Below are 27400 nucleotides of genomic sequence, written 5' to 3'. Positions count from 1 at the left end.
AAAACGCGCTCTGTGGTTAGTTCTCGGCTGGACCGTTCAAAAGGCTGATCCTTACAGCCTTTATTATTAATACAACCAGGTCGGACCGCTCTTGCGTGGGACACCAGAAATAAAAATCAAAGAGGAGCCAACCCGATTCCGAACAAGGAACCACCCCTCCCCTTCCTACACCTCTTCCTGCTCCGCCCTTCGCAGGGAACGCAGCGAGGGCAGCCTCCGGAGTGGGGGGGGCGGGACTTCCGGCCCTCCCTGTCGTGGAGGGGCGGGACTTCCTGTCTTCCCTGTTGCGGAGCGGTGAAGCGGCTGAGGGCGCTGGTTTTGAACCGCTCTTGTGCTGTTTGCGCTTTCTCCTAGTAGTTACAGTTGGCGCTGTCTCCGCTTTCCTGTTGCCTGGTGGGCGTCTTGGCCAAAACACTCTCCCTGCCACCTTATTCCTCTAGGGTTGTGATTTTTTTCTTTCCTCAGGAAATATCACTTGCTGGTAATTTGTCAAACTCAAGAAACCCCTGAAGAAGCAGTCGTGGGCAGGCGCCGACACTGCGGCTTCCAGAGCATTTTGGCAAATCAAAGCCAGGGACCGTTGCTGGGCCTCATTTCCGCAACTTTTCGGCTCCGAACTGCTGTGAGTAGAAGACTTTTGGTGGTGGTTTTGATCAGGCTCCTTCTGTAACTAGAGACTATAGCATTTTGAAAGAAATGAGATTCTCATTCATATCAAGAACAGACTTGTGGATTTTTGAGTGTTAAATATACCCTGACGTAATGTGCTGGGTGATGAGAACGCAAGCAGGAATGAGACTGTAGAGATGAGAATGGCAGTGTGGGTTGGAGCCGGGTTATGCTTTCCTATGGTATGCCAAGAACCTTAGTCATTACACTGTTTCTTGTGTATGCTTGATTATTTAAAATTAGAAAACCGCCTCAATAAAGCTATTAAAAAAAGAAAAGAAAAAGACTTGGCCAAAGATAGACTATTTTTCCCAAATTGGAATCAGAAAATGTCTTCCATCTATGTATCAGCACCCGTTTCTTCCCCTAAAATACCAAGTAGACATATCCGATATATACGTGTGTGTTTATATATATATATATATCTCTGTAATCTATATTGCCATTTGATAAGTACGTAAACAGGTGATGTAAAGCAGTTGGTATGGTCTAACTTGTGGAAAGTTACCTATGACATCAATACTAGAGATGGATTGGAGAGAGAAGAAATCCAGACAGTTGCAGGAGTTGGAGAGTCTATGGCCTGAAAAAGAGAAAGAGGTAGAGAGAGCCAGGTTCCGAAGACAGAAAATCAACAGGACTTGTTACAGGGGCATGGAGTGGAAAGTCAAGTTTTAGAATATTGGCTACTAATAATGAGACACCATTAATTCAAATTGCAAATTCAAGAGGAGCAATTTACTTGTTTTTCATCATTCAAATATTTATTGTGCCATTACTATTTGCCTAATACTGTTTTAGATGCCAGAGATACTGTTGAATATAAGACAGATAAGGCCCCTGCTTCGGTTGAGTTTATATCCTAGTGGGAGAAAACAAAAAGCAAGTAATCAATTTTGATGATAGATTCTATGAAGAAAAAACTTGAAGAGGGATGACAAATGATGGGAGATGTTTGGGAGTAACTTTAACTTAGTTGGTCGTTAGGCCCTTGTAGGAGTTACATTTGTGCTGAAACCTTGATGATGATAAAGAACCAGCCTTGTGATTAGCCAAGGAAAAGACAAGGCAGGCAGAAAGAACAGTGCAAAGATGGGAAAGCGCTTGTTTAAAGAACATTAAAAATGCCAATGTATCTAAAGTGTCCTGTAGAAGTAGGAGAGAGTTGAGAAATGACATTGGGAGAGGTAGATAGGACCAGATTGTGTGGCCTTTGTAGGCCATAGTTTAGGAGTTTGTATTTTATTCTAAGTGGAAATGGAAGGTACTGGTGGGTTTTAAGCCACGAAGTGATAGATGTGATTTTCATTTTAAAAGATCCCTCTGGGTACTACTGTATGCAGACTGGATTTGACAGAAGAGATGAGAGTGAAAGTGCAATTAGGGGATATTACAGAAGCCTGCTTTTGGTAGAAGTGATTAAGTTTCATTTTAGTTATGTTAAGTTTGATTTATCTATAGGACAGGGACATAGCAGTCTAGCAGGCAGCCACTTGAAAGCTCTGTGAGAGGTCAGGTACATTTAGAAGTTCTCTAGAGAAAGAAAATAATTAAAATTGTGTGAATCTACTCAGGAGAGACCATGTGGTTAAATATTTACTTATATCCTGACATATCCTCAGAAGATTACAGATGATATCACCTACAGCTGATTACATACATTAAAGGGGGTAAGGTTAAAAAAAGACAAGGTGGGCCGGGTGCAGTGGCTCACGCCTGTAATCCCAGCACTTTGGGAGGCCAAAATGGGTGGATCACGAGGTGTGGAGTTCGAGACCATTCTGGCCAACATGGTGAAAACCTGTCTCTACTAAAAATACAAAAAATGAGCCGGGCGTGGTGGCACGCACCTGTAGTCCCAGCTACTCAGGAGGCTGAGGCAGGAGAATCACTTGAACCGGGGAGGCAGAGGTTGCAGTGAGCCCAGATTGCGCCACTGTACTCCAGCCTGGCAACGGAGCGAGACTGCGTCTCAAAAAAAAAAAAAAAAAAAAAAAAGATGAGGTGGGGCATAAAAGTGACATGAGTGTTAAGAAGGGATGAAATGTGGACTAAGGTCAGGTCTTGAAGAATCTTTCATTTAAGGGAATGGTGAAGAAGAATGATTAAAAACAGGTAGAAGTGAAGAAGCAAACTGTGGCAGCCCAATGTTGAGGGGAAAAGTAGGGGAAAAGAGAGTTTGGTGCAAGGGAATGTAGACAATGCTGTTACACGTTGATGAGGTTTAGTAGGATGAAGACTAAAGTCATTGGGTGTAAGAAGACATTGGCGACCATTGCGAAACAATGTCAGTAAAGAGATAGAGGTGAAAGCTGGATTGCAGTGAATTGAAGACTGATAGGCGAGAAGGTTGGTAGTGAGTGAATATTACACTTGAGCTGTTTATAGGTGGGAAATAGGGATAAAGTGGTAGAAGTGTTTTCTATAGAAAGTTATTTTTTTCTGGCACGTAAAACTTGATCATCTGGGTAGTAGAAGGGGATAATGTGGAAAGGGATGGGGTTAGGGTTAGAAAGGAATAAAAACATTTCATAAGATTGATTGAGTGCCTGCAAGGCAGCATCCCCAGTGCTGGTCACTATCATATTTGTTTTCTCTTTTAATCCACACAACAATCCTGTTACTACTCCCATTTTACATGAGGAACAACCTGAGACTTACAGCTAGCTAGTAAATGGTAAGGTGTGAATGAAACCCAACTCTTTAGTTCCCCTTCTGTCACTGCTATATGGAGAGCATAGGTGATTAGAGGTAGAGAAGAGGAAACTGAATGCAGCGAAATAAGGACGAATCCAAGACAATAGGAGATTAAGTTGCTCAGTAGTAATAAAGAGCTATTTCTTTAATGCTAGGGTAGAGATAGGATTCCAGGTATTTGGATTTCTTCTTCAGAGTCCTTTTCCCGTAAGCCTAATAGTTACTTTCTGCCTGTCTTTTGAATTTGTATTACAAACAATTTGCTGCATTCTTACCGTAAAGGTGGAATTTGCTTATTATTTGAAATTTAAAATGAGATAATGAGCATGTAATTTATAGAAATTAAATTTCTTTAGGCCGGGCGCAGTGGCTCATGTCTGTAATCCCAGCACTTTGGAAGGCTGCAGTAGGCAGATCACAAGGTCAGGAGTTCCAGACCAGCCTGACCAATATGGTAAAACCCCGTCTCTACTAAATTACAAAAATTAGCCAGGCATGGTGGCACACACCTGTAATCCCAGCTACTCAGGAGGCCGAGACAGGAGAATCGCTTGAACCTGAGAGGTGGAGGTTACAGTGAGCCAAGAAAACGCCACTGCACTCTAGCCTGGGCAACAGAGTGAGACTCCATCTCAAAAAAAAAAAAAAAGAAATTAAATTTCTTCTTGGTTATGTTCCTGCATTGGAGTAAACTTCTGGAAATTATAAGCTTCTAAATAATGAGCATATAATTTACAAAAATTAAATTTCAGTAGAAGTGAAGCTATTAAAATTATAAAGACAGTTATCACTTGTGGTTGTCTCTTCTTGGTTATGTTCCTCCATTGGAGTAAACTTCTAGGGGTTAATTAAGGCATTTTGTTAAGGATATTCATTTCAGATTTATCAAGTGTAGTTAGTATTCTTAACAAAAGTAAATGCAATGGCAATGTCATCTTCTTAGAAAATGCACCCATTTATTTTGATAAAACTTTTGTACATTAAGAGAACTATTTGTGCTATTGTTTTTCCTATTTCATTCAGTCTTTGACTTAGAAGGATATCTTATCCTGTCATAGTAATGGCAGCCGAACTGCGAATGATACTTTATGAAGATGATTCAGTACAAGTACAATATGTTGATGGTTCCACATTGCAACTTTCTCCCTGTGGCTCTGAATTTTTATTTGAAAAGTCACCACCTGTTTCAGCACATCCTTTAGAACAACCAGAAAGAATTCGTCAAAGGACACATTTTGTCATTAGCACTTACAAAGTAAGTAAAGATATCACATAAACAACTTTTTTGTTTTTTAGAGACAGGTTCTTGCTCTGTCACCCAGGCTGGAGTGCAGTGGCACTGCCATAGCTCACTGCAGCCTCGAACACCTAGGCTCAAGTGATTCTCCTGCCTCAACCTCCTTTTACAAGGGAGTTACTCTAGGACTACAGGTGTGCACTACCACATCTGGCTAACTTTTAAATTTTTTGTAGAGCATTGTCTAGCTATGTTGCACAAACTAGTTCTCACACTCCTGGCCTTAAGTAATCCTCCCATCTTGGCCTCCCATTATGCCAGGATTACAGGTGTGAACCACCGTGCCTGGCCAAAACTACTCTTTGAATACCAAAATACTGTTGACGTGGCTAGAATATGAAAAGTAATTAAGTATTATGGATTATACTGTACTGTCATTTTTAATTGATTTTCAAATCATTTTACATTAAGGTTACATTTTATATTTCTTTTCATAGGAGCAACTACAGCGAGCCCTAGATTTTCGAAACTCTTCAGCTACTTGCCCTTTTTTATCTGAAACCATCATACCTTCTGAAAGAAAAAAGGTGAATTTTTTAACTTCATTTTTGTTAGTATTATTTGAGGACAAGTAACTAGAAACAGGTAATTTAATATTTAGCCTTTTTTTCTTTTTCAAGACACCTGGGGATACATTGCTATAAAACATTGAAGTTACATAGTGTATCCCCTTGCCATTTTCTTTGTATCCAAGCATTATAACTAGAATGTTTTAGATTGGTGACTTTTTCATTCTCAGAGATCTCAAAATTAAGAAATTATGTGACCATTTTCAGTAACAGCATATTTGTTAATGTATAGTAGAGATATGTAACTATGGGTATGACCTTTATTATTTTGCTTATATAGTATTGTATTTGGACTTTTAGGAATAATAACTGTCATTTACTGAGGGTTTACTATGTCCAACAACTATGAACAATATTAAAAATATTTAATAACACCATACTGATCAAAATGGATGTCCATCCAATCAAAACAGGTATATTGGCTAGATGGCAGCCTCTTTTTTTTTTTTCTGAGACAGAGTCTCGCACTGTTGCCGGGGCGCTATCTTGGCTCACTGCAACCTCCGCCTCCCAGGTTGACGCCATTCTCCTGCCTCAGCCTCCCAAGTAGCTGGGGCTACAGGTGCCCGCCACCACGCCCGGCTAATTTCTTGCATTTTTAGTAGAGATGGGGTTTCACCGTGTTAGCCAGGATTGTCTCAATCTCCTGACCTCATGATCCGCCCGCCTCTGCCTCCCAAAGTGCAGGGATTACAGGCGTGAGCCACCGCGCCTGGCCGGCAGCCTCTTTTTATAGGCAAGGAAATTATGTTTTAGAGAGTTTACCTAATTTGTCTATGGCAGTTTTCTAAGTGGCAAAGTCAGGATTTGAACCTAGTCTGTCTGACTCCGTAAACTCTGTTTCTCAACTACTTTCTGCTACCTTTCTATGCTGTCAAGATGCTTGCCTGCCGGCTGAGTAATTTTATATTGTCTCGTGGCAAAGGAGCCATAAAAAATTAAAAGTTGTAACTTAGCCTAGAATGGTAATTTTCCATTGTGTCTTTTGAGTCACTGAAACTGCCTAGCTTGTTGCTGATGCTGCAGCAGGATTATTAGATAGTCTAATTCTAAAAGAGGACTTTGATGACCATCCTTACAAACCAGCTTTGCTGTCAATAAATACAGCTCTCAATTTTAGTGTCCTAACATTGTACATATAGATAGCATGGTAAATTTAGGAAGCTTTCTTGACAATAGTTTGTGTAAATGTAAGGTTTTACATAAATGGAATTGAAATGCTAAATGCTTGGCAAAATTAATTCAGTAAAAACCTCTCACACAATATCTACTGTTTATATCTTATATGAAAAGACGCAACCAACACTGTTACTTGTTATGAGTCTGTTATTAGTCAAGATCAATTTTTCTTTGAGTAATTAAACTTCTTTAAAGTTTCCTCTAAGACTCCTGAAATTTATTTTAGTGTATGGCGTGCCAGGTACTGCCTAGGATGGGTACTTTTTACATGTTACTTTATTTAGTTCATGTGATAACCCTGCAAGACAGAATTTCCCAAATGCTGTTCAGTAATTCTAGTACTAGTTTAAATAATTTTCTCTTTTCCCTCTTGCTCTGAAAAACTTATGTTATCTCATGTAACATTTTAAGATATGATTGAGTTCGTTTTTGAATTTTCTGAGTTGTTCTGTCAATAATTTTTGTGCTAGTCCTGTACCATTTAAGCTATGGTTGCTTTTATTTATTTTTTTTATTTAAAACTTAAAGAAAAATTTTTAGCTGTGATTGCTTTTAATATATTGTATCATAGTGTTGGTCTTCCCTTATTTCTAGTTTTTTTTCAGAGTAAACTTTTGCAGGGTGAGGGGAGGGGTACAAATCTGTTTATCTCTAATTCATTGTACATTTAAAACCAAAATACATTTAACACTAAATATGACCATTTCTCTCATTTTGTGTCTGTTTTACATCTCTTTTTCTTAAGGGTGATAATCTTAATATCAGATATTCTCTGGAAAATCATATATAGGCTGAGATCTGACCCTCCATTTTTTCATTCTCTGCAGATAGTAAAACACAAATATTTAAGAGCTTTCTTACACAATACTTAAATATCAAATGTATGGAAAAATTGGACTGTTAACAGAAAATACTCACCATCTCTTTTTCCCCCCTCATTGCAGCGTATCTTCATTGACATCACAGAAGTGAGATGGCCCAGTCTGGATACAGATGGTACCATGATATATATGGAGAGTGGCATTGTGAAGATAACATCTTTAGATGGTCATGCATACCTCTGCCTGCCCAGATCTCAGCATGAATTTACAGTACATTTTTTGTGTAAAGTTAGCCAGAAGTCAGACTCATCTGCAGTGTTGTCAGAAACAAATAATAAAGCCCCAAAAGATAAACTAGTTGAAAAAGCTGGCAAAATCTGTGTACATGGAAATTTATCAGGACAGAGACTGAAGAACAAAGAAAATGAGTTTCATTGCCAGATTGTGAAATCCAAAGAAACTTTAAAGAAGATGAGTTGTGTAAATGGAACTGAAGGCAGGGAAGAGCTGCCTTCGCCTGGTACAAAGCACACATGTGTATACACATGGGTCAAGCAGTGCTGGTCTGTGGCTGCCTGTCCAGAGGAATGGAAATATCCTTTGTCTTTAGCACTTCATTTTCATAATAAAATCAGCAATATGTCTAAAATTGATGCACATATAACTCAGAGTAGATTTTTAACTTCTGATATTTCCGAGGAAAGAGGAGAAGTGGTTTCTGTTCTTCCCAGGGCCCTGTCACTCAGCTGTCCAGTCCCACACCTACACAGGTAATGCAGTAATGGCTATTGTTCATGAAGCTTTTATCAGAACCAGTCTTAACCTGGATAATTTTCTTTTTATCTGATACCATTCACAAGGAAAGTTTATCTCATCCAAAATTTTGCTTTTAACTGATAGTAAATAATTTCCCTAGCAGATATGTTGCTTATGTTTCTTACTCTGTGTCCATGCATTGAATGTAGAAGGCTGACTCTACACTAGATACTGTGCTAAGTCCAGTAACTGCAGAGATGACTAAGACACAGTCCCTGCTTTATAGCAACGTAGAATCTAGTGAAGGTCACTGTACCTAAAAAGATTATTAAAGTATGCTAAATGATAGGACAGGAGTCCGCACAGGGTTCTGTGGGCCCAGGGGAGCACCTGCTGCCACTCACTGGAGCCCGTAACCTTGCTTGCTGGAGTGTGGATTTGACACAGTTTTTTGTCCATACCTAGCTTCAGAGGCTGCCCCTGTCTTTGGTTCACTGACTATAAATACGTCTGTTTTCAAAAGGGGTACACATGGAGTGGCTTCTGTAAGGCTAAGTAGAAAACTTTTAACTCCACTAAGGATTGTAGATTTGTAACATCAACTTTGCATAAATAGTGCAAATAATAATGATAAAAACTAACACTTACAAAACACTTATGTGCCAGGTACTGTTGGACTTTACCCATTTGATTCTCAAAGCATTCCCGTGCAGTTAAAAAATGTATCATCCCTATATGTAGAGGAACTTGAGACACAGAAATGTTAAATAACTTGAGGAAAGGTACACAGCTAGTACTTGTAAAATTGAGATTTGATCCCAGGCAATCTCTGAGTATACATTTGTTATTTAAAACAAAAATATGGGAATGACTGTTAGGCTTGTCATGATTATCTGGTTAAAATGAGAAAAGTATTATGAGTACACATCAAAAGGGAATTATGCTTCAAAAGCAATGATTTTTCAATAACTTACCATGATGTTTAGGTTGAAATCCATGATCCTTCACATAGCTTACCAGGTGTTTTGTGATCTGGTCCCTTCGTATATCTGTAATCCTCAACTCTCTCACTACTCTTGCCCTTGCTTTCTCTATTCTTGCTAAGCTGGACTTCAGCAATCCCTAAAATGCTTGCTCAAGCACTCTGTGACCACTGCACCTACTCTACTCTGCAGGAGCGCTCTCTCTTTCCCTCTGTCAACTGGCTAACTTGTGCTCATTTCCAGGTTTCAGCTTAAACCTAACTTCTTTAGAGTGGTTTTCCTGAAGACTCTAAACAAGTTAAGTCCTATACAATTCCGTAGCATACAGTACTTGCCTTTTCTTTGCACTCAATGTTTATTATTTGATGTCCCTGCTGAGGGCAGGGACCATGTCTACCTTTTTTTGGTTGTTATATCCACAGTGTGTATAGCACAGTGCTTGGCCCACTATAGATATTTTAGTAAAAAAATTTTTTTTTTTTTTGAGATGGAGTCTCGCTCTGTCACCCAGGCTGGCGCGATCTCAGCTCACTGCAACCTCCGCCTCCCGGGTTCAAGTGATTCTTCTGCCTCAGCCTCCTGAGTAGCTGGGATTACAGGCGCGTGCCACCATGCCTAATTTTTGTATTTTTAGTAGAGACAGGGTTTCACCATGTTGGTCAGGCTGATCTCGAACTCCTGACCTCGTGATCCACCTGCCTTGGCCTCCCAAAGTGCTGGGATTACAGGCATGAGCCACTGTGCCTAGCGAATCCAGGCTAAATTTTAAATGTTAGTAAAACTTTATGTAATTGTGCTGAGATTCAATAATGAGATTATTGGAAATACTGAAAAAACATGGAAAAAGACTTGCTTTTTACATTTCATTAATATACCTTCATATTAATTTTTATTCTTTGATCTAGTGAGTTAAACAAGAAATTAATCCTGTTACAGTGGCACCATTTTGTTGACTTATAAAGGCAATTATATTGAGCAACCAGAAGTAATAGCTTGTATTTTATCCTTCACAGGTGGAATTTTTGTGATTCACTTTTACAGAGACAATCTGATGAATATTCCTATCCTGAACTAGTGAAAATGGTTTGGTATAAAGGTGTTACATATAGGTAAGGCACCTATGTTGGCTTCTGTGTTGGAGTTAGAGCTGTTTATTGATGTCACAGAGAAGATGGGACTAGCCTTGTAGACAGACTCTCAGAAGAGGACACAGTTCTGTTGGGCCAACTGTGCTCCTGTGTTTGATCCTAAGTTTTACAGGTCTCAAAACTAATGTTATTAGTGCACACAAGCGTCTTGTGACTCACTCACATTAACCATTTTTATAAGACTTATGTGGTACCTCCAAAGCCAATGAGGGATTGGTTTGCTAGTGAATGTAACATTCATATCAGTTATTTAGGATACCCCTTCCAAGCATTGGAGGATCAAGTTGTTTGAAATAGTCAAAACAGAATTGCTTGAGCATGGAATAAGAGAAGTTAGATCACCTAAGGGAGATTTTAGCCTTCATTCACAAAGCAAATACTCATTGAGTGGCCGCTCTGTGCCAGCACTGTTCCATTGAATTATCCCTACCCCACAACAAAGGACACCCTTCTAGTGACTAGAATACTAGTGTTAGCCAGTTTGAGAGTTTCACTTCCATGAAAAATGCTAGAAGAGCACTGCTGAATTTTTGGAGAGCGAGGGGGCTCTCCTTTTCCTATGTGAAGACCTATTCCTTCTAACAACATATTCTAACATATATGTTAATAAAATTAACTTGGCTTAAGTTTCTATTTGGTATATACCCAGTACCTTGATTGTACCTGGCTGCTCCAGGTACAGCCACCTTTTCTTAGGGATAGCCCCTTGTGCAGATGGCTAATCTTATCCATAAAGTATTGATTCCACTAGTTTCATTAATCTATTTATTTTCAGGCTCTGGAAATGTTGTATTTAACTCGTATGCCATAGACATTGCTTTGGTGACCCTTATATGCCAGCGTTGTGATTAGCAGTGGGGATATCAAGAAGATGATAAGTCAAGATGCCTGAATTTCAGAAGCTCTTAGTTTAGTTGTTGAAATAAATGCATAAATCAATTCTATTTATCTTTTTGTGAAAGAGTTAATTTAGCTGGTTGGGTTCAGAATATGAAATTATCTGCTTCACTGGACAGGCAAAAAGACTGTGCTGCTTTGCTTAGATTTTGTTACTGTTTTTTGATGACTATCTTCATGCGTGTTTTAATCTCAAGTGGAAAAAAAATTTTAATGGTTATTTCTCTTTCTTAGACTCACCCATCAAAATATGAACTCAATAGAGATTTATTCTGGGGATGGATCTGTTTTCAAATCAGAAGGGGCTTATTTTGGGAACTATTTTACTTATTATTCCATTCAAGAAGGATCAGAAGAGGTAAGCCAACAATGAACTCAACTCAAGAAGAGTTTTGCTGTATAGCTCTTTCTAAATAATTCCAAATATATATGGGAAATTTGGTCATTATATAACATTGCTTCCTACTCCCCAGTCTGGAGAATTAATATAATCTTACTGCCAGCATTGGTACAGTAATTATTAACCACCTTATTTTTACTGTATTTTCACCTGCTATCTCCATTTGCCTAGGCAGTTCGTGTTTAAATCAGAAACTTCCTTTTGTCGTAGACTTTATCGATGGAAAATGCTGAAACCAGTACCATTACTTCAAGTTAATACACTACTTTGAATTAATATTTGTACATTGAAAAGCAAAAGCACATTTTTTTCCCCATCATGTAATTGTGTATTTTAAGCACCTCTTAACTTCTAAATCTTTATGTACAGCTAGACCGTTGAACAAGATTGTTCTGTGTTGCTGAAAACAGTGAAACATAACATGCTATAATTACCAGCCCATAGTCTTAATAATGTCAATATTTTGTTAATGAGTTTTAATTTGCTTATTGCCCCTCTGATATTTGACATCCACCCTTTCACAGCAATCACTATAGTATCACACTACTTTGCATGCTAGAACAAAATAAGTATGTTTTCTCTCTTCATTACAGAGTGGAGTATTTAAATACTAATCAGATTATCAGAATGCCTAGGGAATAGAGTTAAAAATTGAGATTGTTTTTAACTATGGAGATTTCAAACATATACAAAAGTAGGCAAATATAATGGACCCCTATGTACCCATCACCCATCTTGTTCATTTATACTTCCTGCTACTCCCTCCACTCCCTGTTTATTTTTAAGTAAATCCCAACCAAATATTGTTTTCTTCATAAATACTTTAGTATATATTGGAAGAGATTCCCAACTGGGGCCTATTTCTAGGAAAGTATTTAGTAAATGAATATTAATTGAACAGTAACTCTTTGGCAGGCATTCTGGTAAGCACTGACAAGGATGAAGATGAAGAAGAGTTCCTGCCCTCAAGAGTTCACAGTCTTGTGTTCAGTTAGACAGGAAAACAAGCAAATGAGATACAAGCATGCCCAGTAACATGTATATGTATATATGTGTATATGTGTGTGTGTATATAGTACATCAGACAATCAAGTGAGCAAGCAAATAGAGTAGGTATGCATAGTCACATTGCCGACTGCTGTATATCAGAGGGTTTGCAAAATTGCAAGATAAAAGGAGTGTATCTTCCTGGAGCTTCAATTATACTAAAAGCTGTTGTGGGAGGGGGTGATATAACATTGCTTCCTACTCCCCAGTCTGGAGAATTAAATAATATAATTTGCTTTTTATAATAAAGCAAATATATCATGGAGTAGAAGCATGAGCTTTTGGGTTAAAAAGCATTTGGGTTAAAACTGCCTTGGGCTTCACTCTCCAACCTTTGTGTGCAACACATTCATCCTTCTCTGCTTTAGTGCAAAGGTTTAGAAACAATTGACCCTCTTTTTGGGATAAAGTTGTTTGCTCCTTACTTTAACCCAGACTCCAAAATAAATTTCAGATGAATTAAAGAGCTAAATGTAAGAAACCAAACTTCGTAAGTGTTAGAAGAAAATATAGAAGAACAATGTTTAAAATCTCTAGGTAAAGGAGGCCTTCTTAAGCAGAATACAGGAAACCAGAAGGCATAAAAGAAAAGTTTGACAAGCTTGAGATCTTCAAACTTATGTTAAATTATAAATATTTAGGCTGGGCACAGTGGCTTACGCCTGTAATCACAGCACTTTGGGAGGCCAAGGCTGGTGGATCACATGAGGCCAGGAGTTCGAGACAAGCCCAGCCAACATGGCGAAACCTCGTCTCTACTAAAAATACAAAAATTAGCCAGGCATGATAGTGCATGTGTGTAATCCCAGCTACTTGGGAGACTGAGGCATGAGAATCGCATGAACCTGGGAGGCGGAGGTTGCAGTGAGCCAAGATCACGCCACCGCACTCCAGTCTAGGAGATAGAGCAAGACTCTGTGTCAAAAAAATTTTTTTAATTAAAAAAAATTTTAGAATTTCTGTTAAAAAGATAAGCAAAGGCCCAGAAGATATTCCACACTATAAATCAGTAATAGACCAAAAAAACCAAAATCCCTAATAGAAAAATGGGCAAAGGGTAAAAAATGGATTTAGCCATAGAAAAGATAATGTAAATTAAAAAGTCATAATATTTGAAAACATATTCAACTTAACTACTTGCATCAGGGAAATGCAAATTAAAATATCAATGACATAACATTTTTCCCTTACCAAGTTGTCAATAACTAAAAAGACTGATGACATCTTCTGCTGGGAAGGGTGTGGGAAAAGGGATGCTTTCATAGTGTTGGTTGAAGTGTTAATTGGTTTGGCTTTCGTAAAGGACAATTTGATAACATCAAATGAAATTGATGAGAAATTCTGCTTTTCCGTATCTAGCCTAGAAAAATATTTGCACATGTGTTCAAAGAAGCATGGCCAAGGGTGTGTTTTGTGGCATTATTTGCAGCAGCAAAAAATCAAAAGCAACCTAAATAAATGTTCATTAATAGGGAAATGGTGAAATAGTAATTATCAAATTACGGGAATGGTGTGCAGTAGTTGAAAAGAATGAGGTAGATGTCGATGCATAGAGTAATAGATTCTGGAAGATCTCAAAGATATTGTTGAGCAAATAAAGAAACTTGCGTTAGAACACATACAATGATATCTTTTTTGTAAAGAACAAAAAATAAACCCCATACCTATATAGTACTTTCTGTAATACACATGCACAAGCACAAGAAAGGATCCTGGGCAAATACACACTGAAGTAGCTACGTTTGGGAAAGAGTGTGGGATTTTTTGAGGGAAGAGAAGTCTGAGAGGACTCAATTTTCATACTTTTTTAACTTTTTTTTTTTTTTAACAAAAAAGTAATGTATTATTTATTGTGTAATTAAAAATTGAAATAGGAAAGATTGACAAGTACTCACAGTGTAAATACTCCCATAGAGATAAGAACTTGGTGCTTTGTTACCACATAAGAAATGGCATGTGACCCAGTGTTTGAGGCTCCAGAAACAACTCCTGAAGGAAAACTTGGCTAAGCTAGAATCTATAATTCCAAAGGAGGAGTTGTACAAAAGAGGAGCATATAGCTAAGGGAACAATTTACTTTCTCAATTCTTTGCATGGCTGACTTCTTGTCATTTCTATCTAAATGTCATCTCCTCACAGAGGCTTTTCCTGACTATTCAAATTAAAGAAGCTACCCAAGACACTCCCTATCATGACATCCTCATCTTTTTTCTTCAAAGCACTGAATATTGGGTGACATTTTCTTAATGATGTATGTTTGTTCATTATCAGCCACACTAGAGCTAAGCCCTATCTTATTCAACACATTATTATTGCTGGTTCTTAGAACAGTTTATAAATGGCACCTAACTGGACACAAGAGCCTGGGGCGAGTGTGGAATGTTGAAGGAAGTAAAAATGTTGTAATTTGTTAGGCCAAAACATAGATGGGATGCTGGGGGAAATGTCCAGAGAAGAAGCCAGATCACTAAGATGGCCAGCTTATAACTGGAGCGAGAGAAACCTCACTGCATTTGGGGAACCATTGAAGGATTTCAAGTAGGGAAGTGACATCAGATTTTTGTTAGATTATTTCAGAGGAAGATGAACTGGGTGGGAAAGAGGTAAAACTTGAAGCTGTAGAACCAGTCAGAAGACATGTATAGTAGTTCAAGTGAAGGCCAGGCAGTGGTAGGAAAAATGGGAAGAAATATTAAGGAGACAGAACTGATTGCTGACTGGACATGGAGGATGAGGAAGGAGTTGAAAGGGATGCCAAATTATTAATCAATGAATGGTGGTGCCCAATACTGTGTGAAACCAAAATTTTTATCAAATCTAAATTTTTTTGATGATGGCTTTTTTTCTTTTGCACCTACCATGACATGTCAATTAAGGATTTGAGATTATTAAAATTCAACTATATCTCAACCCCCACCTGCCTAATAGATTATAAGACACAATTGTAAGATGGATCCAGATTTCAGAGAGGTTAAATTGTGAAAAATGAGCATTTTAGAGTTGATGAAATAGAATATTGGAAATAAGAACTCAGAGGGAATTCAATATCCAGTAGAGAAAGACATGAATAATTAAAATATGGTATTTTGAGTGCTTCCCATGTGCTAAGCACTCTGCTAATAAATGATAATGATACAGACATGAGCAAAACAGACACAGCCTCTTCCTTCATGGAGCTGCATTCTAACAGGGAAAACAGACATTAAGTAAAAAACTATTAAATTGAAGTTGTATTTAAAACCAAGAGGCAGGATTAGAGGGAACTGTGCTTGTGGACATAACTAGGGGATTTCTTCTAGTCTGTGGGACCTCTGCAATGGCTTCCCTGAGATGGAAGGAAAAACAGGTGCTAGCCAGGCAAAGGGAGGTGCTGGAGGAGGGAACTGAGTTCTAGGTAGAGGGAACAACGTGATAAATGACATACCAAAGGTAAATACAGCGTAGAGAAAGTGAAAGTGCAAATTTTGAAATGACACTAATTCCAGTTTTAACATGGTGATGTTGAGGTGTCTGTTTTCATAGCCAAAAGAGAAGCCCAATAGAGATTTAGATAGTCAGTTCTGTAGACCAAGATAAAAGGACAGAGACTTTTGTTTGGTACCTATTATATGCTAAATTCTGTCCCAGGAACTTCATATGTATATTATATCATTAATCCTCAGATAAATCTGGATGGTAGGCAGTATCCCCATTTCACAGGCTGCAGGCACTGAGGCTTACAAAAGGTTGTATAGCCTCCTCATCATTATAGTTGGTAAGAGGCAGACCTGTGATTTGAATCCACATCTGTCTGACTTGGAAGCCCATCTTCTTCCCCTAATGGTAAAGAGTATGAGCTGCACTCTCTTGGTGGTTTAAATCAGATCTCTACTGTTTCTTGGCCTTCAGTCTCAGTTTTCTCATCTGAAAAACAAGCATTAATAGTTACCTCAGAATTATTTTGAGGAATAAATGAGATAATCCATGTAAAATAGGATAGTGCCTAGCACATAGTATCTGCTCCACAAATGTTAGCTGTTGCTATTATGATATTTAATGTGAACACAGCTTTGGACCCTTTTAGGATTATCTAAAAAGTCAGAAGAGAAGGCTGGAGACAGAGTTCTGGGAAACACTAGCAAGTCTGAGGAAGAGGAAATTCAGAAAGAATTTTAAAATAACATGTTTTTTCAAATTTCAATAACCTCAGCCTGTAAATAATTTTTTCTTCCACAAACTGTAACAGTATTTCTTCCATTAATGTAGCAAAACAGTATATTCATTCAATTAAAATAGTTTTTTTTTTTAAATCTATATGGCCATTTCTTTTTGTCTTAAGGGAAAGGGGTGGCTCATGATAAATTTCCTGCTAATGTGTAGGAAAATTAGTTTGGTTACCACGTTAATGTAAATATAGCTAATATTTAAATCGCGCAATAAGTTGTAAGTTTTTAGAATGTAACTTTTGGGCCAGGCACAGTGGCTCATGCCTGTAATGTCAGCACTTTGGGATCCCTTGAGCCCAGGAGTTTGAGACTAGTCTGGGTAATATAGTAAGACCTCGCCTCTACAAAACACTTAAAAAATTAGCCCGGTGTGGTGGCATGTGCCTGTGGTCCTGGCTACTTGGGAGGCTGAGGTGGGAAGACTCCTTGAGCCACAGAGGTGCAGTGAGCTGTAATTGCGCCACTGTACTCCAGCCCCGGGCAACAGAGTAAGACCCTGTCTCAAAAAAAAAAAAAAAAAAAAAAAAAACCATAAAAAAAAACTTTTGAATGAATTCTATATTTTTAAAAAATGGGAAAATGGCTTTTTTTTTTCATAACGGTTTTGCCACCATAACACAGGTGTCATGAAAACTACCCCTAAAAGCCAAAATGGGAAAGGAAAAGACTCATATCAACATTGTCATCATTGGACATGTAAATTCGGGCAAGTCCACCACTACTGGCCATCTGATCTATAAATACGGTGGCATCGACAAAAGAACCATTGAAAAATTTGAGAAGGAGGCTGCTGAAATGGGAAAGGGCTCCTTCAAGTATGCCTGGGTCTTGGATAAACTGAAAGCTGAGCGTGAACGTGGTATCGCCATTGATATCTCCTTGTAGAAATTTGAGACTAGCAAGTACTATGTGACTATCATTGATGCCCCAGGACACAGAGACTTCATCAAAAACATGATTACAGGGACATCTCAGGCTGACTGTGCTGTCCTGATTGTTGCTGCTGGTGTTGGTGAATTTGAAACTGGTATCTCCAAGAATGGGCAGACCCGAGAGCATGCCCTTCGGGCTTACACACTGGGTGTGAAACAACTAATTGTTGGTGTTAACAAAATGGATTCCACTGAGCCACCCTACAGCCAGAAGAGATATGAGGAAATTGTTAAGGAAGTCAGCACTTAACATTAAGAAAATTGGCTACAACCCCGACGCAGTAGCATTTGTGCCAATTTCTGGTTGGAATGGTGACAACATGCTGGAGCCAAGTGCTAACATGCCTTGGCTCAAGGGCTGGAAAGTCACCCATAAGGATGGCAATGCCAGTGGCACCACGCTGCTTGAGGCTCTGGACTGCATCCTACCACCAACTCCTCCAACTGACAAGCCCTTGCGCCTGCCTCTCCAGGATGTCTACAAAATTGGTGGTATTGGTACCGTTCCTGTTGGCCGAGTGGCGAGTGGTGTTCTCAAACCCGGTATGGTGGTCACCTTTGCTCCAGTCAACATTACAACAGAAGTAAAATCTGTCAAAATGCACCATGAAGCTTTGAGTGAAGCTCTTCCTGGGGACAATGTGGACTTCAATGTCAAGAATGTGTCTGTCAAGGATGTTCATCATGGCAACGTTGCTGGTGACAGCAAAAACAACCCACCAGTGGAAGCAGCTGACTTAACTGCTCAGGTGATTATCCTGAACCATCCAGGCCAAATAAGCACTGGCTATGCCTCTGTATTGGATTGCCACACGGCTCACATTGCATGCAAATTTGCTGAGCTGAAGGAAAAGCTTGATCGCCGTTCTGGTAAAAAGCTGGAAGATGGCCCTAAATTCTTGAAGTCTGGTGATGCTGCCATTGTTGATATGGTTCCTGGCAAGCCCATGTGTGTTGAGAACTTCTCAGACTATCCACCTTTGGGTCATTTTGCTGTTCGTGATATGAGACAGACAGTTGCAGTGGGTGTCATCAAAGCAGTGGACAAGAAGGCTGCTGGAGCTGGCAAGGTCACCAGGTCTGCCCAGAAAGCTCAGAAGGCCAAATGAATATTATCCCTAATACCTGCCACCCCACTCTTAATCAGTGGTGGAAGAACTGTCTCAGAACTGTTGGTTTCAATTGGCCATTTAAGTTTAGTAGTAAAAGACTGGTTAATGGTAACAATGCATCGTAAAACCTTCAGAAGGAAAGGAGAGTGTTTTATGGACCACTTTGGTTTTTTTTGCATGTGGCAGTTTTAAGTTATTAGTTTTTAAAATCAGTACTTTTTAATGGAAACAACTTGACCAAACATTTGTCACAGAATTTTGAGACCCATTAAAAAAGTTTAATGAGAAAAAAAAATGGGAAAATGAAAAAGCATCATAAAATACCATGGTTTTATGGGCTTTATTTTGTTAAAATCTACTCATCGTCACTATTGTAAAAACTTATTTCAAAGAAAAACAGCTAAGTAATAAAGGCCAAATTTTATTATTAATGAGATTTTTCATTTTAACTAATTTTCAGAGAGAAGAGAAAATTTACTCAGTAAATAACCTTCCTCCAGATAGACCAGGAAGTCCATTCTCTGTCCGTTCTCTAATTAAACAGGCAACAAGGTAAGTTCTTCCCATTCAATTGAATAAAATGTTATATGTCTAAACATCTTGGCACATTTTCTTGTGATTAACGATAAGATTAAGAATTGGCAGGTACAATGGAAATATATGCCTTCGGTAAAATTTGTCAACTTTTTTGGTGTCATAATTTATATAATAAGGTAATTTTTATGTCATTTATTAAGAGTACTTCTGGGTTTGTAATTTAAATATGCAGAAATATCCATATTTGGTGAGCAAGTGCTGAGAGGAAGTAAGTGCCCTTTCACTGCATAGTGTGGCATCATTATTGTTCCTTGAAATCAAGTTGGAGATTTGATGTTACATTTAAAGTTTTTATACTTCTTTTTTTTTTTTTTTTTGAGATGGAGTCTCGCTCTGTCGCCCAGGCTGGAGTGCAGTGGCGCAATCTCAGCTCACTGCACCTCCGCCTCCTGGGTTCATGCCATTCTCCTGCCTCAGCCTCCCGAGTAGCTGGGACTACAGGCGCCCGCCACCACACCTGGCTAATTTTTTTTGTACTTTTAGTAGAGACGGGGTTTCACCGTGGTCTCGATCCGACCTCGTGATCTGCCTGCCTCGGCCTCCCAAAGTGCTGGGATTACAAGCGTGAGCCACCGCACCCGGCCCTATACTTCTTTATTATCTTCAGAGTAATAGATTTCTGAGAATATACTAATGATAAAGCATAGATTGGTTCTTTGGTTCATATGTTTTTAAAATTCTCTCAATCTATAACACCCAGAAGAATGCAAGTGGACTGTTGTTTCTTTTTATAAATTTATTTACAAGCAATTTCCAAAATAGATTTGAAGAAGCATATTCTGTAATTTGATTTCCTAGGGATAGTTGATTCACATCCCTACCATTTTTAGGCTATGTGAAACCTTCCAGGCAGTGTGAATTTATCACCTCTTAAAAAGGAGTTCCTGAAAATTCTGTCCATGGAACCATTTCGTTGCTACAAATTAAAGGAATAGCCTTAAGTAGGTAAGATTAGCACAAAGGGAAACAACAGTAGTTCCCTTCTAGGGGCTTAAGGATTTCTGGAGAAAAAAAGAGTTCCCAACACATTTCAATGGAAATGATTTACTGATCATCTAAAATGTTGTATGGCAGTGAAAATGGGTTGCTAGAATTGGAAAATGTCATTTGCAAATGTTTAGTATTTTTTGTGTTCACAGAATTCTTCAACATTGTGTGAAGATGAGACTTTCTTTAAGCCATAACTATCGTATATCCTGCTGGAAAATGGTATGTTAAAATTATTTTAAAAGCAAGATATTTTTAAATTGTTTTATTGTTTGTATCCATACTTTTGAGTTCAAACCGTTTTCCTCTAAGTGATGTGAGAAATGCTTGTAACATTAATGTTGGTTTAGTCAGAAAAATACCTACCTAGTAGACAAGCGCTGAAAGTTCAGGCTTTTATGTTATAGTTTTATTGTATATGGTTTGTTTTTATTTTTCATGAAGAGGAAAGGATAGGGGAACTGATTGGATTTGAAGTATGTAAAAACATTAGTCATTATAAACCATGATATTATAGTGTTCTATATTTTCATAGCCGTAAAAATAAATTCCTTAATGCTGATTTGGAGGAAGTGATTCTCAGACTTTGATTTCTGTATCTGTATTAATTTAATTACAAATCTATAAGCTCCTAATTTTTGTCTATAATGGATGTAAAGTTCAGAGGAGAACAGTGACTTTACAAAGATATTAGAACTGAATCTGCTTGAAAAAAAGACTGTTATGGGTATCTACTTCTGGAAAAATTAAAATATAAGGATTTTACAATATTCGACTTCTGAATAAGTATCCAAAATTGCCCTAGAGTCATTAATATTCATTTAAATCTTGTTCTTAGATAACTCTATTTCCTGATATTTTTATTTACTTGGTTTTAGGTACGTGGGATAAATGATAGCAATATACTGCCTTTGGTTTTGAAAGAGTCACTCATACCCAATGTGGGAAGATTTCTTGCCTACTCTGATGACAAAGTACATGCTATCTTTTTAGATGGCATTACTCTAACCCTAAATTGGAATTTCAGCTCTCCTATTGAGAAGAGACAGGTGGGTATACTTCAGACTTACATCTATTTTTTATTGGTTATCTGTGGAAAACAGAACAAAGAAAATAAAGTACCACACTATTTTAGTTCATTTTTTGAAGTATAAAATTTGTCAAGAGGCTTTACTGATCTCTTTGGATTTCCTAGCAAAAATCAGAATGATTTGACAAATAGTCATTTTTCTCAAGATAACTGATTATAGAGAAAGGGATTAGTATTTTCATTTGCTTTGATAATTACCTATATGAGTGGTGGTTACATAACACCCATATCTCATGTAAACAACATTTAAACTGTTGCATCTTTAATGATTCCTCTACTTATTTCTTTAAGTTAATGAAGTTAGAATAGGTTGTTTATGTTCTTTTTTGCAGTTCTAAAATGATAAAACTTATCTTTCCACTTCTTAAGGTAAATCAAGGTCTTAACTTAGGTTGGTGTAAGTTAACTTTTCCTGATGGACAAGATCAGTTAATTCAAATTGAACACCCTGAACCATATGAAAGGTACTGAAAAGCAATTTTAAAAATTATTTTTATGTTTTACTTTTAACTAACAGAGAAGAAGCAATAAGCATTATTTAAGTGTCATATATATTTTTAGTTTTTCCATGTGGATAATAATGAAGGCATTTCAGTCGTTTCAGAGTTGATAGTTGTACTTGTGTTTAGCATAACTAAATAGATCAAGTCAGCTTTTTTTTTTTTTTTTGAGACAGAGTTTTGCTCTTGTGGCCTGGTCCGGAGTACAATGGCACGATCTCGGCTCACCGCAAACTCCGCCTCCTGGGTTCAAGCGATTCTCCTGCCTCAGCCTCCCAAGTAGCTGGGATTACAGGCATGTGCCACCATGCCCGGCTAATTTTTGTATTTTTAGTAGATGAGGTTTCTCCATGTTGATCAGGCTTGTCTTGAACTCCCGACCTCAGGTGATCTGCCCACCTTGGCCTCCCAAAGTGCTGGGATTACAGGCATGAGCCACCATGCCCGGCCTTCAAGTCAGCTTTAATCATTTCATTTGTATTCAAGTAACTTTTCAAAATGAAATGTGTTATAGACATACTGATTTGCTGTGGAAGCTGGATATGGTCAGCTGTGTTAACAATTAACTAATCCTCTAACCAATTTGAAATAAGGTTTGCAACCACAAATAACTAAAATTGTGTATATTTCTATAAAGTGGATAAAATTACCCAATGATTACTCTTAAAATGGGGAAGATTCTTCAGCTTTTTATGAATTTTTTTCTTTTGGTTTATCTAATTTATTACAATAATTCTACTTGTGATAGTCTTGACATTTTAGTGATTTTACTTGAGAATATTCACAAAAGAATTGCTTTTTATTACCTCTTGAATGTATTTTTCTGTTGGGTTTTATTGTGTTTCAGTCTAAGTGCTCATTCATTGCTATTAATGATTTGCCTCAAAAAAGATAGTTTCTTTAGCAAACATTTCTGTTGATTCAGCCAATCATTTCAGATCATTCATTTTATTAAACTTGATACTTGTTTTAGATACGTAGTAAGTTACATATAATTATACATATGCATACAAGCATATGTGTATATGCATTAGCAGGTGTTTTTTGGTTTAAATTTTAGTAAGCAAATGCTCACTTAGTCTTATTATGTGTCGATATTTTTTGATAAAACTTAAACGCATTTTACTTTGAAAAACTAAAAGAATTAGAACATTTAAAATTGAACTTTAAATGAAATCCAAATATCACCTTTATTTTGATTCTTAAATGTCACTTGTACTAATCACAAATATAAGTAAATCATTTTATTCTTGATGAATAATGGAAAAAACTTGGCTTTTCTATGACCAGGGAAAAATATTTTGAGAATTGCCCAGTAAATGCTTCACTTTAACATTTTTTCTTTATCCTTTTTTCCCAAATTGTCTAATTATTTTTACATTGGTTTATAATTTTATAATGTATTCATTTTTCAAGTATTTCTTTTAATGTATTCACTTTAGATATGTGACAGCAGTAACATCATGGTGCAGGAGACTGACCCAGACTAGTCCCAGAGAGATGCCCACTCATTCGTCATCTTCTGTTCTCCAAGAAAATTGGTATTTTTCTTTTAAACTTAATCTGTTTAGAAGAGCTAATACTTTAAAAAAATTAAAATGTCAAACAGTAAACTGAGACTTTTTTCCCCAAAAAAACTTTCTTAGTTTTGAATATGTTTAACTCCTAAAGTATTTTTGATAGCTTAAGCTTGAAAATAATTTATTTCTAATCAGACATCTAATTTATTACATTTCATCATATTCTATTTTACCTAAAGGTAAAAAAACCTTGCATTGACAACTTAACATGAAAATGAGTGGCTCTTTTTATGTGACAAATTCATCCTGAAAACTTTATGGAAAAATTTAAAAGGGATTCTTAAATTTTTAGTAATGTTGAAGGAAATAAAAGGTTTAATAACATAAGCTTTCAGAGAACATTGATTTTTAAATGATTTGTCATATTAGTTCCCCCAAGTTAACTGGCAGATCAAATAAAGCAAGTATTTTAGTCCCTCCTGTGTGCTTTTCAGTGTGCAGGGTACTAGAACTGGGCTTCAAGGGAACTTTTTGTGAAAATATAAGACATTTTAGAGAGGAAATAAGGGCAGAAGTAAAAAGGATATTTTAGCCTGTGGAGACAGAAGATAGTTTTTATGGAACATATGCTATCTATTAGTATATAGTATGAGTTTTGAGGGCTAGGAATAGATCTTATAATAAATAGGAGTTCAGACCTGATGGAATTAGAAGGTCCTAAATGGAAAAATGATAGGAAGAAAGGTCATTCGAAGATTAGTGTCACTGAGAGTCTAACCTGAATATATGGGAAGACAGGGATACCAGGAACAATTTGGGAAGCTTTTTAAGTAAGTTTTGTGAGGTGACCTGACATAGTGTAGTGATACAAAATGTAAACATTAAGCCAATTTTTGTTACCTTTTCCTAAGTCCTTTCTTAGAACAAATCAAATCATATCAGTAAGCGTTATTTGACTATCTCAGGTATCTAAGGATCCAGCTTTGCAGATCCCTCATCCTTTAGCTGTAGCCTGTTTGAAAGCAGAAAAGTTGCTAAAGTAACTAGCAAAAAACAATTGTGATGGAAGGAAAATCGTACTTGTCTATAAAACCGTCACTTCACCATTGCTTAGCTGGCAGTTTGTAAAATATCATCAGCCTTTTTATTTGAAAGCTGAGAAGAGGCTGTCAATACACACTAAAAACTGCAAGTAGAGATTGGTGATAGCAGCTAAAGGTGAAAGTAACTAGGAACAGCAGAGGCAAGATAAAGAAATTGAGGAGTAGCTCCATTCCCCTTATAAAGCCTTAGGTATCTCCACTTCGGTTTTTCTTATCAAAGCGGGTAGGTTGAAGGAAGAAACAAGATTGTACAATAAAAACTACCTACGTTGTATTCTAGTATTTTTTTCCACCACACCCTCCATTATTAGCTTATTAATTCAACTTTTTAGTTAAAAATTGTACATGTTTCATAAAAAGTTCATTCATTATGTGAGCAATAACAACAAAGGTATTGTTTCTTACATCCAGAAAAATGTGTCAGGTTTTTAAAAAAAAAAAAAAAAACATTTTGCAATAATGAACAATCAGCTGGTTATTGGAGTAAGTTGTATCTAAGTTCTTTGCCACAGGTGTTTAAAATTATGAAATTTCTTTTCGTTCTCTATCCATAGGCTGGAGTACAAGGGAAAAGAGTACAAGCTGATAAGGAGGTGCATGTGATCTGTTGTAGTAAAGCCAATAAAGCAGACAAGTCACACACCCTACTACGAACTGTGAAGATTTTTCTAGTGACTTCAATATTTTAGACTAATGTCTTCATTAATTTTGCAGAGAGCTAGTCAAGTTACAGTTTGTAGTTGTATGCCATTGCTCGTATTTCACTCTAAGTTGATAAGAAAAAGGATAAAGAAGAGACACTTAGGGGTTCTGCTGGAGATGTATATATTAGCCCTCTACTCCATACCGGTTGTCCCACTATCTTTCTATAGAACATGGTAAGAGCTAATGTTTATCATGTTAACCCTTTGTGCTTAAAAAAACAATGAAATAAGTAGGTAGTCTATTCCAGAAGGAATTTAATAAAAAATAGTTGTTTTGACACGTAATTCAACTATTTAAAAACTTGGATCTCCCATACCATCCATTCCCAAAGAGTTCCATATAAATGAGGTCTTAATATATGCACAAGTACAGAAAAATAAAAAACCCTTTCTTCTGAGAGAAACTAGTTAGGAAGAGCAGGAAGTTAAATAGTTCAAGAGAAGATATTACAAATAAGTATGTGATTAATTAATATGCTATAGGAATTCAAGGAAGGAGAGAGCACTTCTTTCACAGAAGGAATGGAATTTTAATAGGTTTTTAAAGTTTGAGTAAACTTTAGGGAGGAAAGTAGAGTGTATGCTAGGTTAGTACTAAGAAATAACAGGAAGGCCCATTATCCTCAAACGTCAATATTTGATTACAAATTCCTTGAATTGGATTTACAAGGGGTAGACTTTTATTCACTTACCTTTAAAGGCACTCAGTATCAGTTGAGTCAAGTTGATTTGTTGCTAAATAAAGGTAACATAAAGAGAATTCTTCTGCGTTCTTCCATTTAAAATTCTAACCTTTATGAAAAAAAAAGTCAGGTATGCTTATTTGAAATACCATGAATACAAAAGAACTGAATGAATTTTTTCTTTTTCCTTGGACAGGTCTGTTGCTTCTGAACTTGAAAAGATACAGAAGTTTAACTGTATCCTTTAAACAGAATGCACTGTCCTACATAATTACTCTGTTTCATTCTAGGCTTAATTCATGACTTCAGTACTTTGTGAATATTAATCTATACTTAATATATTGCTAACCTTTATTGAGTCAGCAAATACCTAAGATTGTAATTTAAGATGGATCTTGTCCATAGAAGGTATAGCATGTTAACATTTTTACCTTTCTTTGAGTTTAAATTGGGCAAAGAACAGTTAATTAGGGTTAAGGTCTCCTTTGGAGGCTTTTAATTATATTATAAAATTTTAACTGTTTAAGACCTCTTTTTTTAATGAAATATTTCATTCTGTACATTCTCACCCAATTCATCTAAATTTGTTTTCTCTTGTGGTTTTTCTCTAATCTTATTCAAATAATAAGTTCTGTAGTGAACAGGTTTTTCATTCTAAATCTTTTTAAATTAAAAATAGACACTACACAGATTCCTTATAATCCTGTCATCCTACTCTTTAATTCCCATATCATTTCTTCACTTAAAGAAATGTTACTGAAATTTTCATTTCCTCTTTACCACCAAACCTCCACCCAAACACACACATACACACTCTGTTCTCTTTCCCCCTCCCTTATACTGTAATTAGTTTCTTCATCTACAAGGAGCAGACTTGATAAGCCTTGCAGTTCCAACTCTATTTTGAATCCAAGAGGTCTTCCAGCTGAGAAATATTTTAATATGAAGCCTATGCTTTCTGTATATAAAGATATTTATATAGTGAAAAATGTGGGGAAAACCTCCTTAACTAAGCAACTTAGTGCTACTAGAGAATAGTGGTATCCTAAACCAGATTTCTAACAAGAAAAATGAACAGTCTTTTGATCATTATAAGCCAGGATCTTCAGAAACCTTGCTAGGAGAAGTTAATGAAAATAGAGTATCAATAGCATTGAAAAAAACCTCTGAAATCCTTCACGATATTGACTGTCTTCTATCAAACTCTAAAAAGTGAAAAATTGAATTATTGCAACATATTATTAAAGTTTAAGGATGTTGTTTCAAGTGACTGGTATAAAATTACTAGTAAGCCAAGATATTGTACGTATTACCCCTGCACAATGATTGTGAAAGAACTGACATTTAACTTTGAAGGTATTTTTATTTAACTTGTACTTAAAATATGTATTTATATTTTAATAATAAATAACTATTTTGAAGTTTTGAACTGTTTCACATTTAATTCTTATTTCAGATTAACAAGAAAAAAAATTTGTAGCATTATAAAGTTGTTGCTGTTTTT

At 36.8% G+C, this 27400-nt stretch overlaps 1 protein-coding gene and 1 pseudogene across 4 annotated transcripts; both read left to right on the top strand.

Moving 5' to 3' along the window:
• The first annotated feature begins 283 nt into the window (after positions 1–283).
• On the top strand, positions 284–27325 carry CUNH5orf34 (chromosome unknown C5orf34 homolog). Of its 4 annotated transcripts, none has more exons than XM_058430081.1 (14): positions 296–622; positions 4425–4621; positions 5101–5190; positions 7356–8002; positions 9985–10080; positions 11251–11374; positions 19173–19264; positions 20449–20518; positions 21175–21345; positions 21756–21850; positions 23329–23427; positions 25064–25102; positions 26093–26133; positions 26919–27325. In XM_058430081.1, exons 2-14 carry the CDS (start codon positions 4427–4429, stop codon positions 27110–27112), a joined length of 1953 nt encoding a protein of 650 aa, XP_058286064.1. In that variant the 5' UTR covers positions 296–622; positions 4425–4426; the 3' UTR covers positions 27113–27325. The 4 variants fall into 4 exon arrangements, with proteins under 4 accessions (XP_031992013.1, XP_058286064.1, XP_058286063.1 ...); XM_058430080.1 differs by having other exon boundaries at positions 4390–4621; XM_032136122.2 differs by lacking the exon at positions 25064–25102 and having other exon boundaries at positions 284–622; positions 4390–4621.
• Positions 17308–18723, top strand: LOC116457118 (elongation factor 1-alpha 1-like; annotated as a pseudogene).
• Positions 27326–27400: the final 75 nt, after the last annotated feature.

The sequence above is a fragment of the Hylobates moloch genome, unplaced genomic scaffold (assembly GCF_009828535.3).
Source record: "Hylobates moloch isolate HMO894 unplaced genomic scaffold, HMol_V3 SCAFFOLD_17, whole genome shotgun sequence".
Classification (NCBI taxonomy): Eukaryota; Metazoa; Chordata; class Mammalia; order Primates; family Hylobatidae; genus Hylobates; species Hylobates moloch.
Note: the sequence above shows the minus strand (reverse complement) of the source record. Positions and strands in the feature narration are given on the sequence as shown.

Coding starts and splice junctions, on each gene's coding strand:
- CUNH5orf34 (XM_058430081.1), top strand. CDS start 4,427: ATGGCAGCCGAACTGCGAATGATACTTTATGAAGATGATTCAGTACAA. Junction 19,265..20,448: donor CTAATTAAACAGGCAACAAG/GTAAGTTCTTCC, acceptor TTGTGTTCACAG/AATTCTTCAACATTGTGTGA. Junction 20,519..21,174: donor GTATATCCTGCTGGAAAATG/GTATGTTAAAAT, acceptor ACTTGGTTTTAG/GTACGTGGGATAAATGATAG.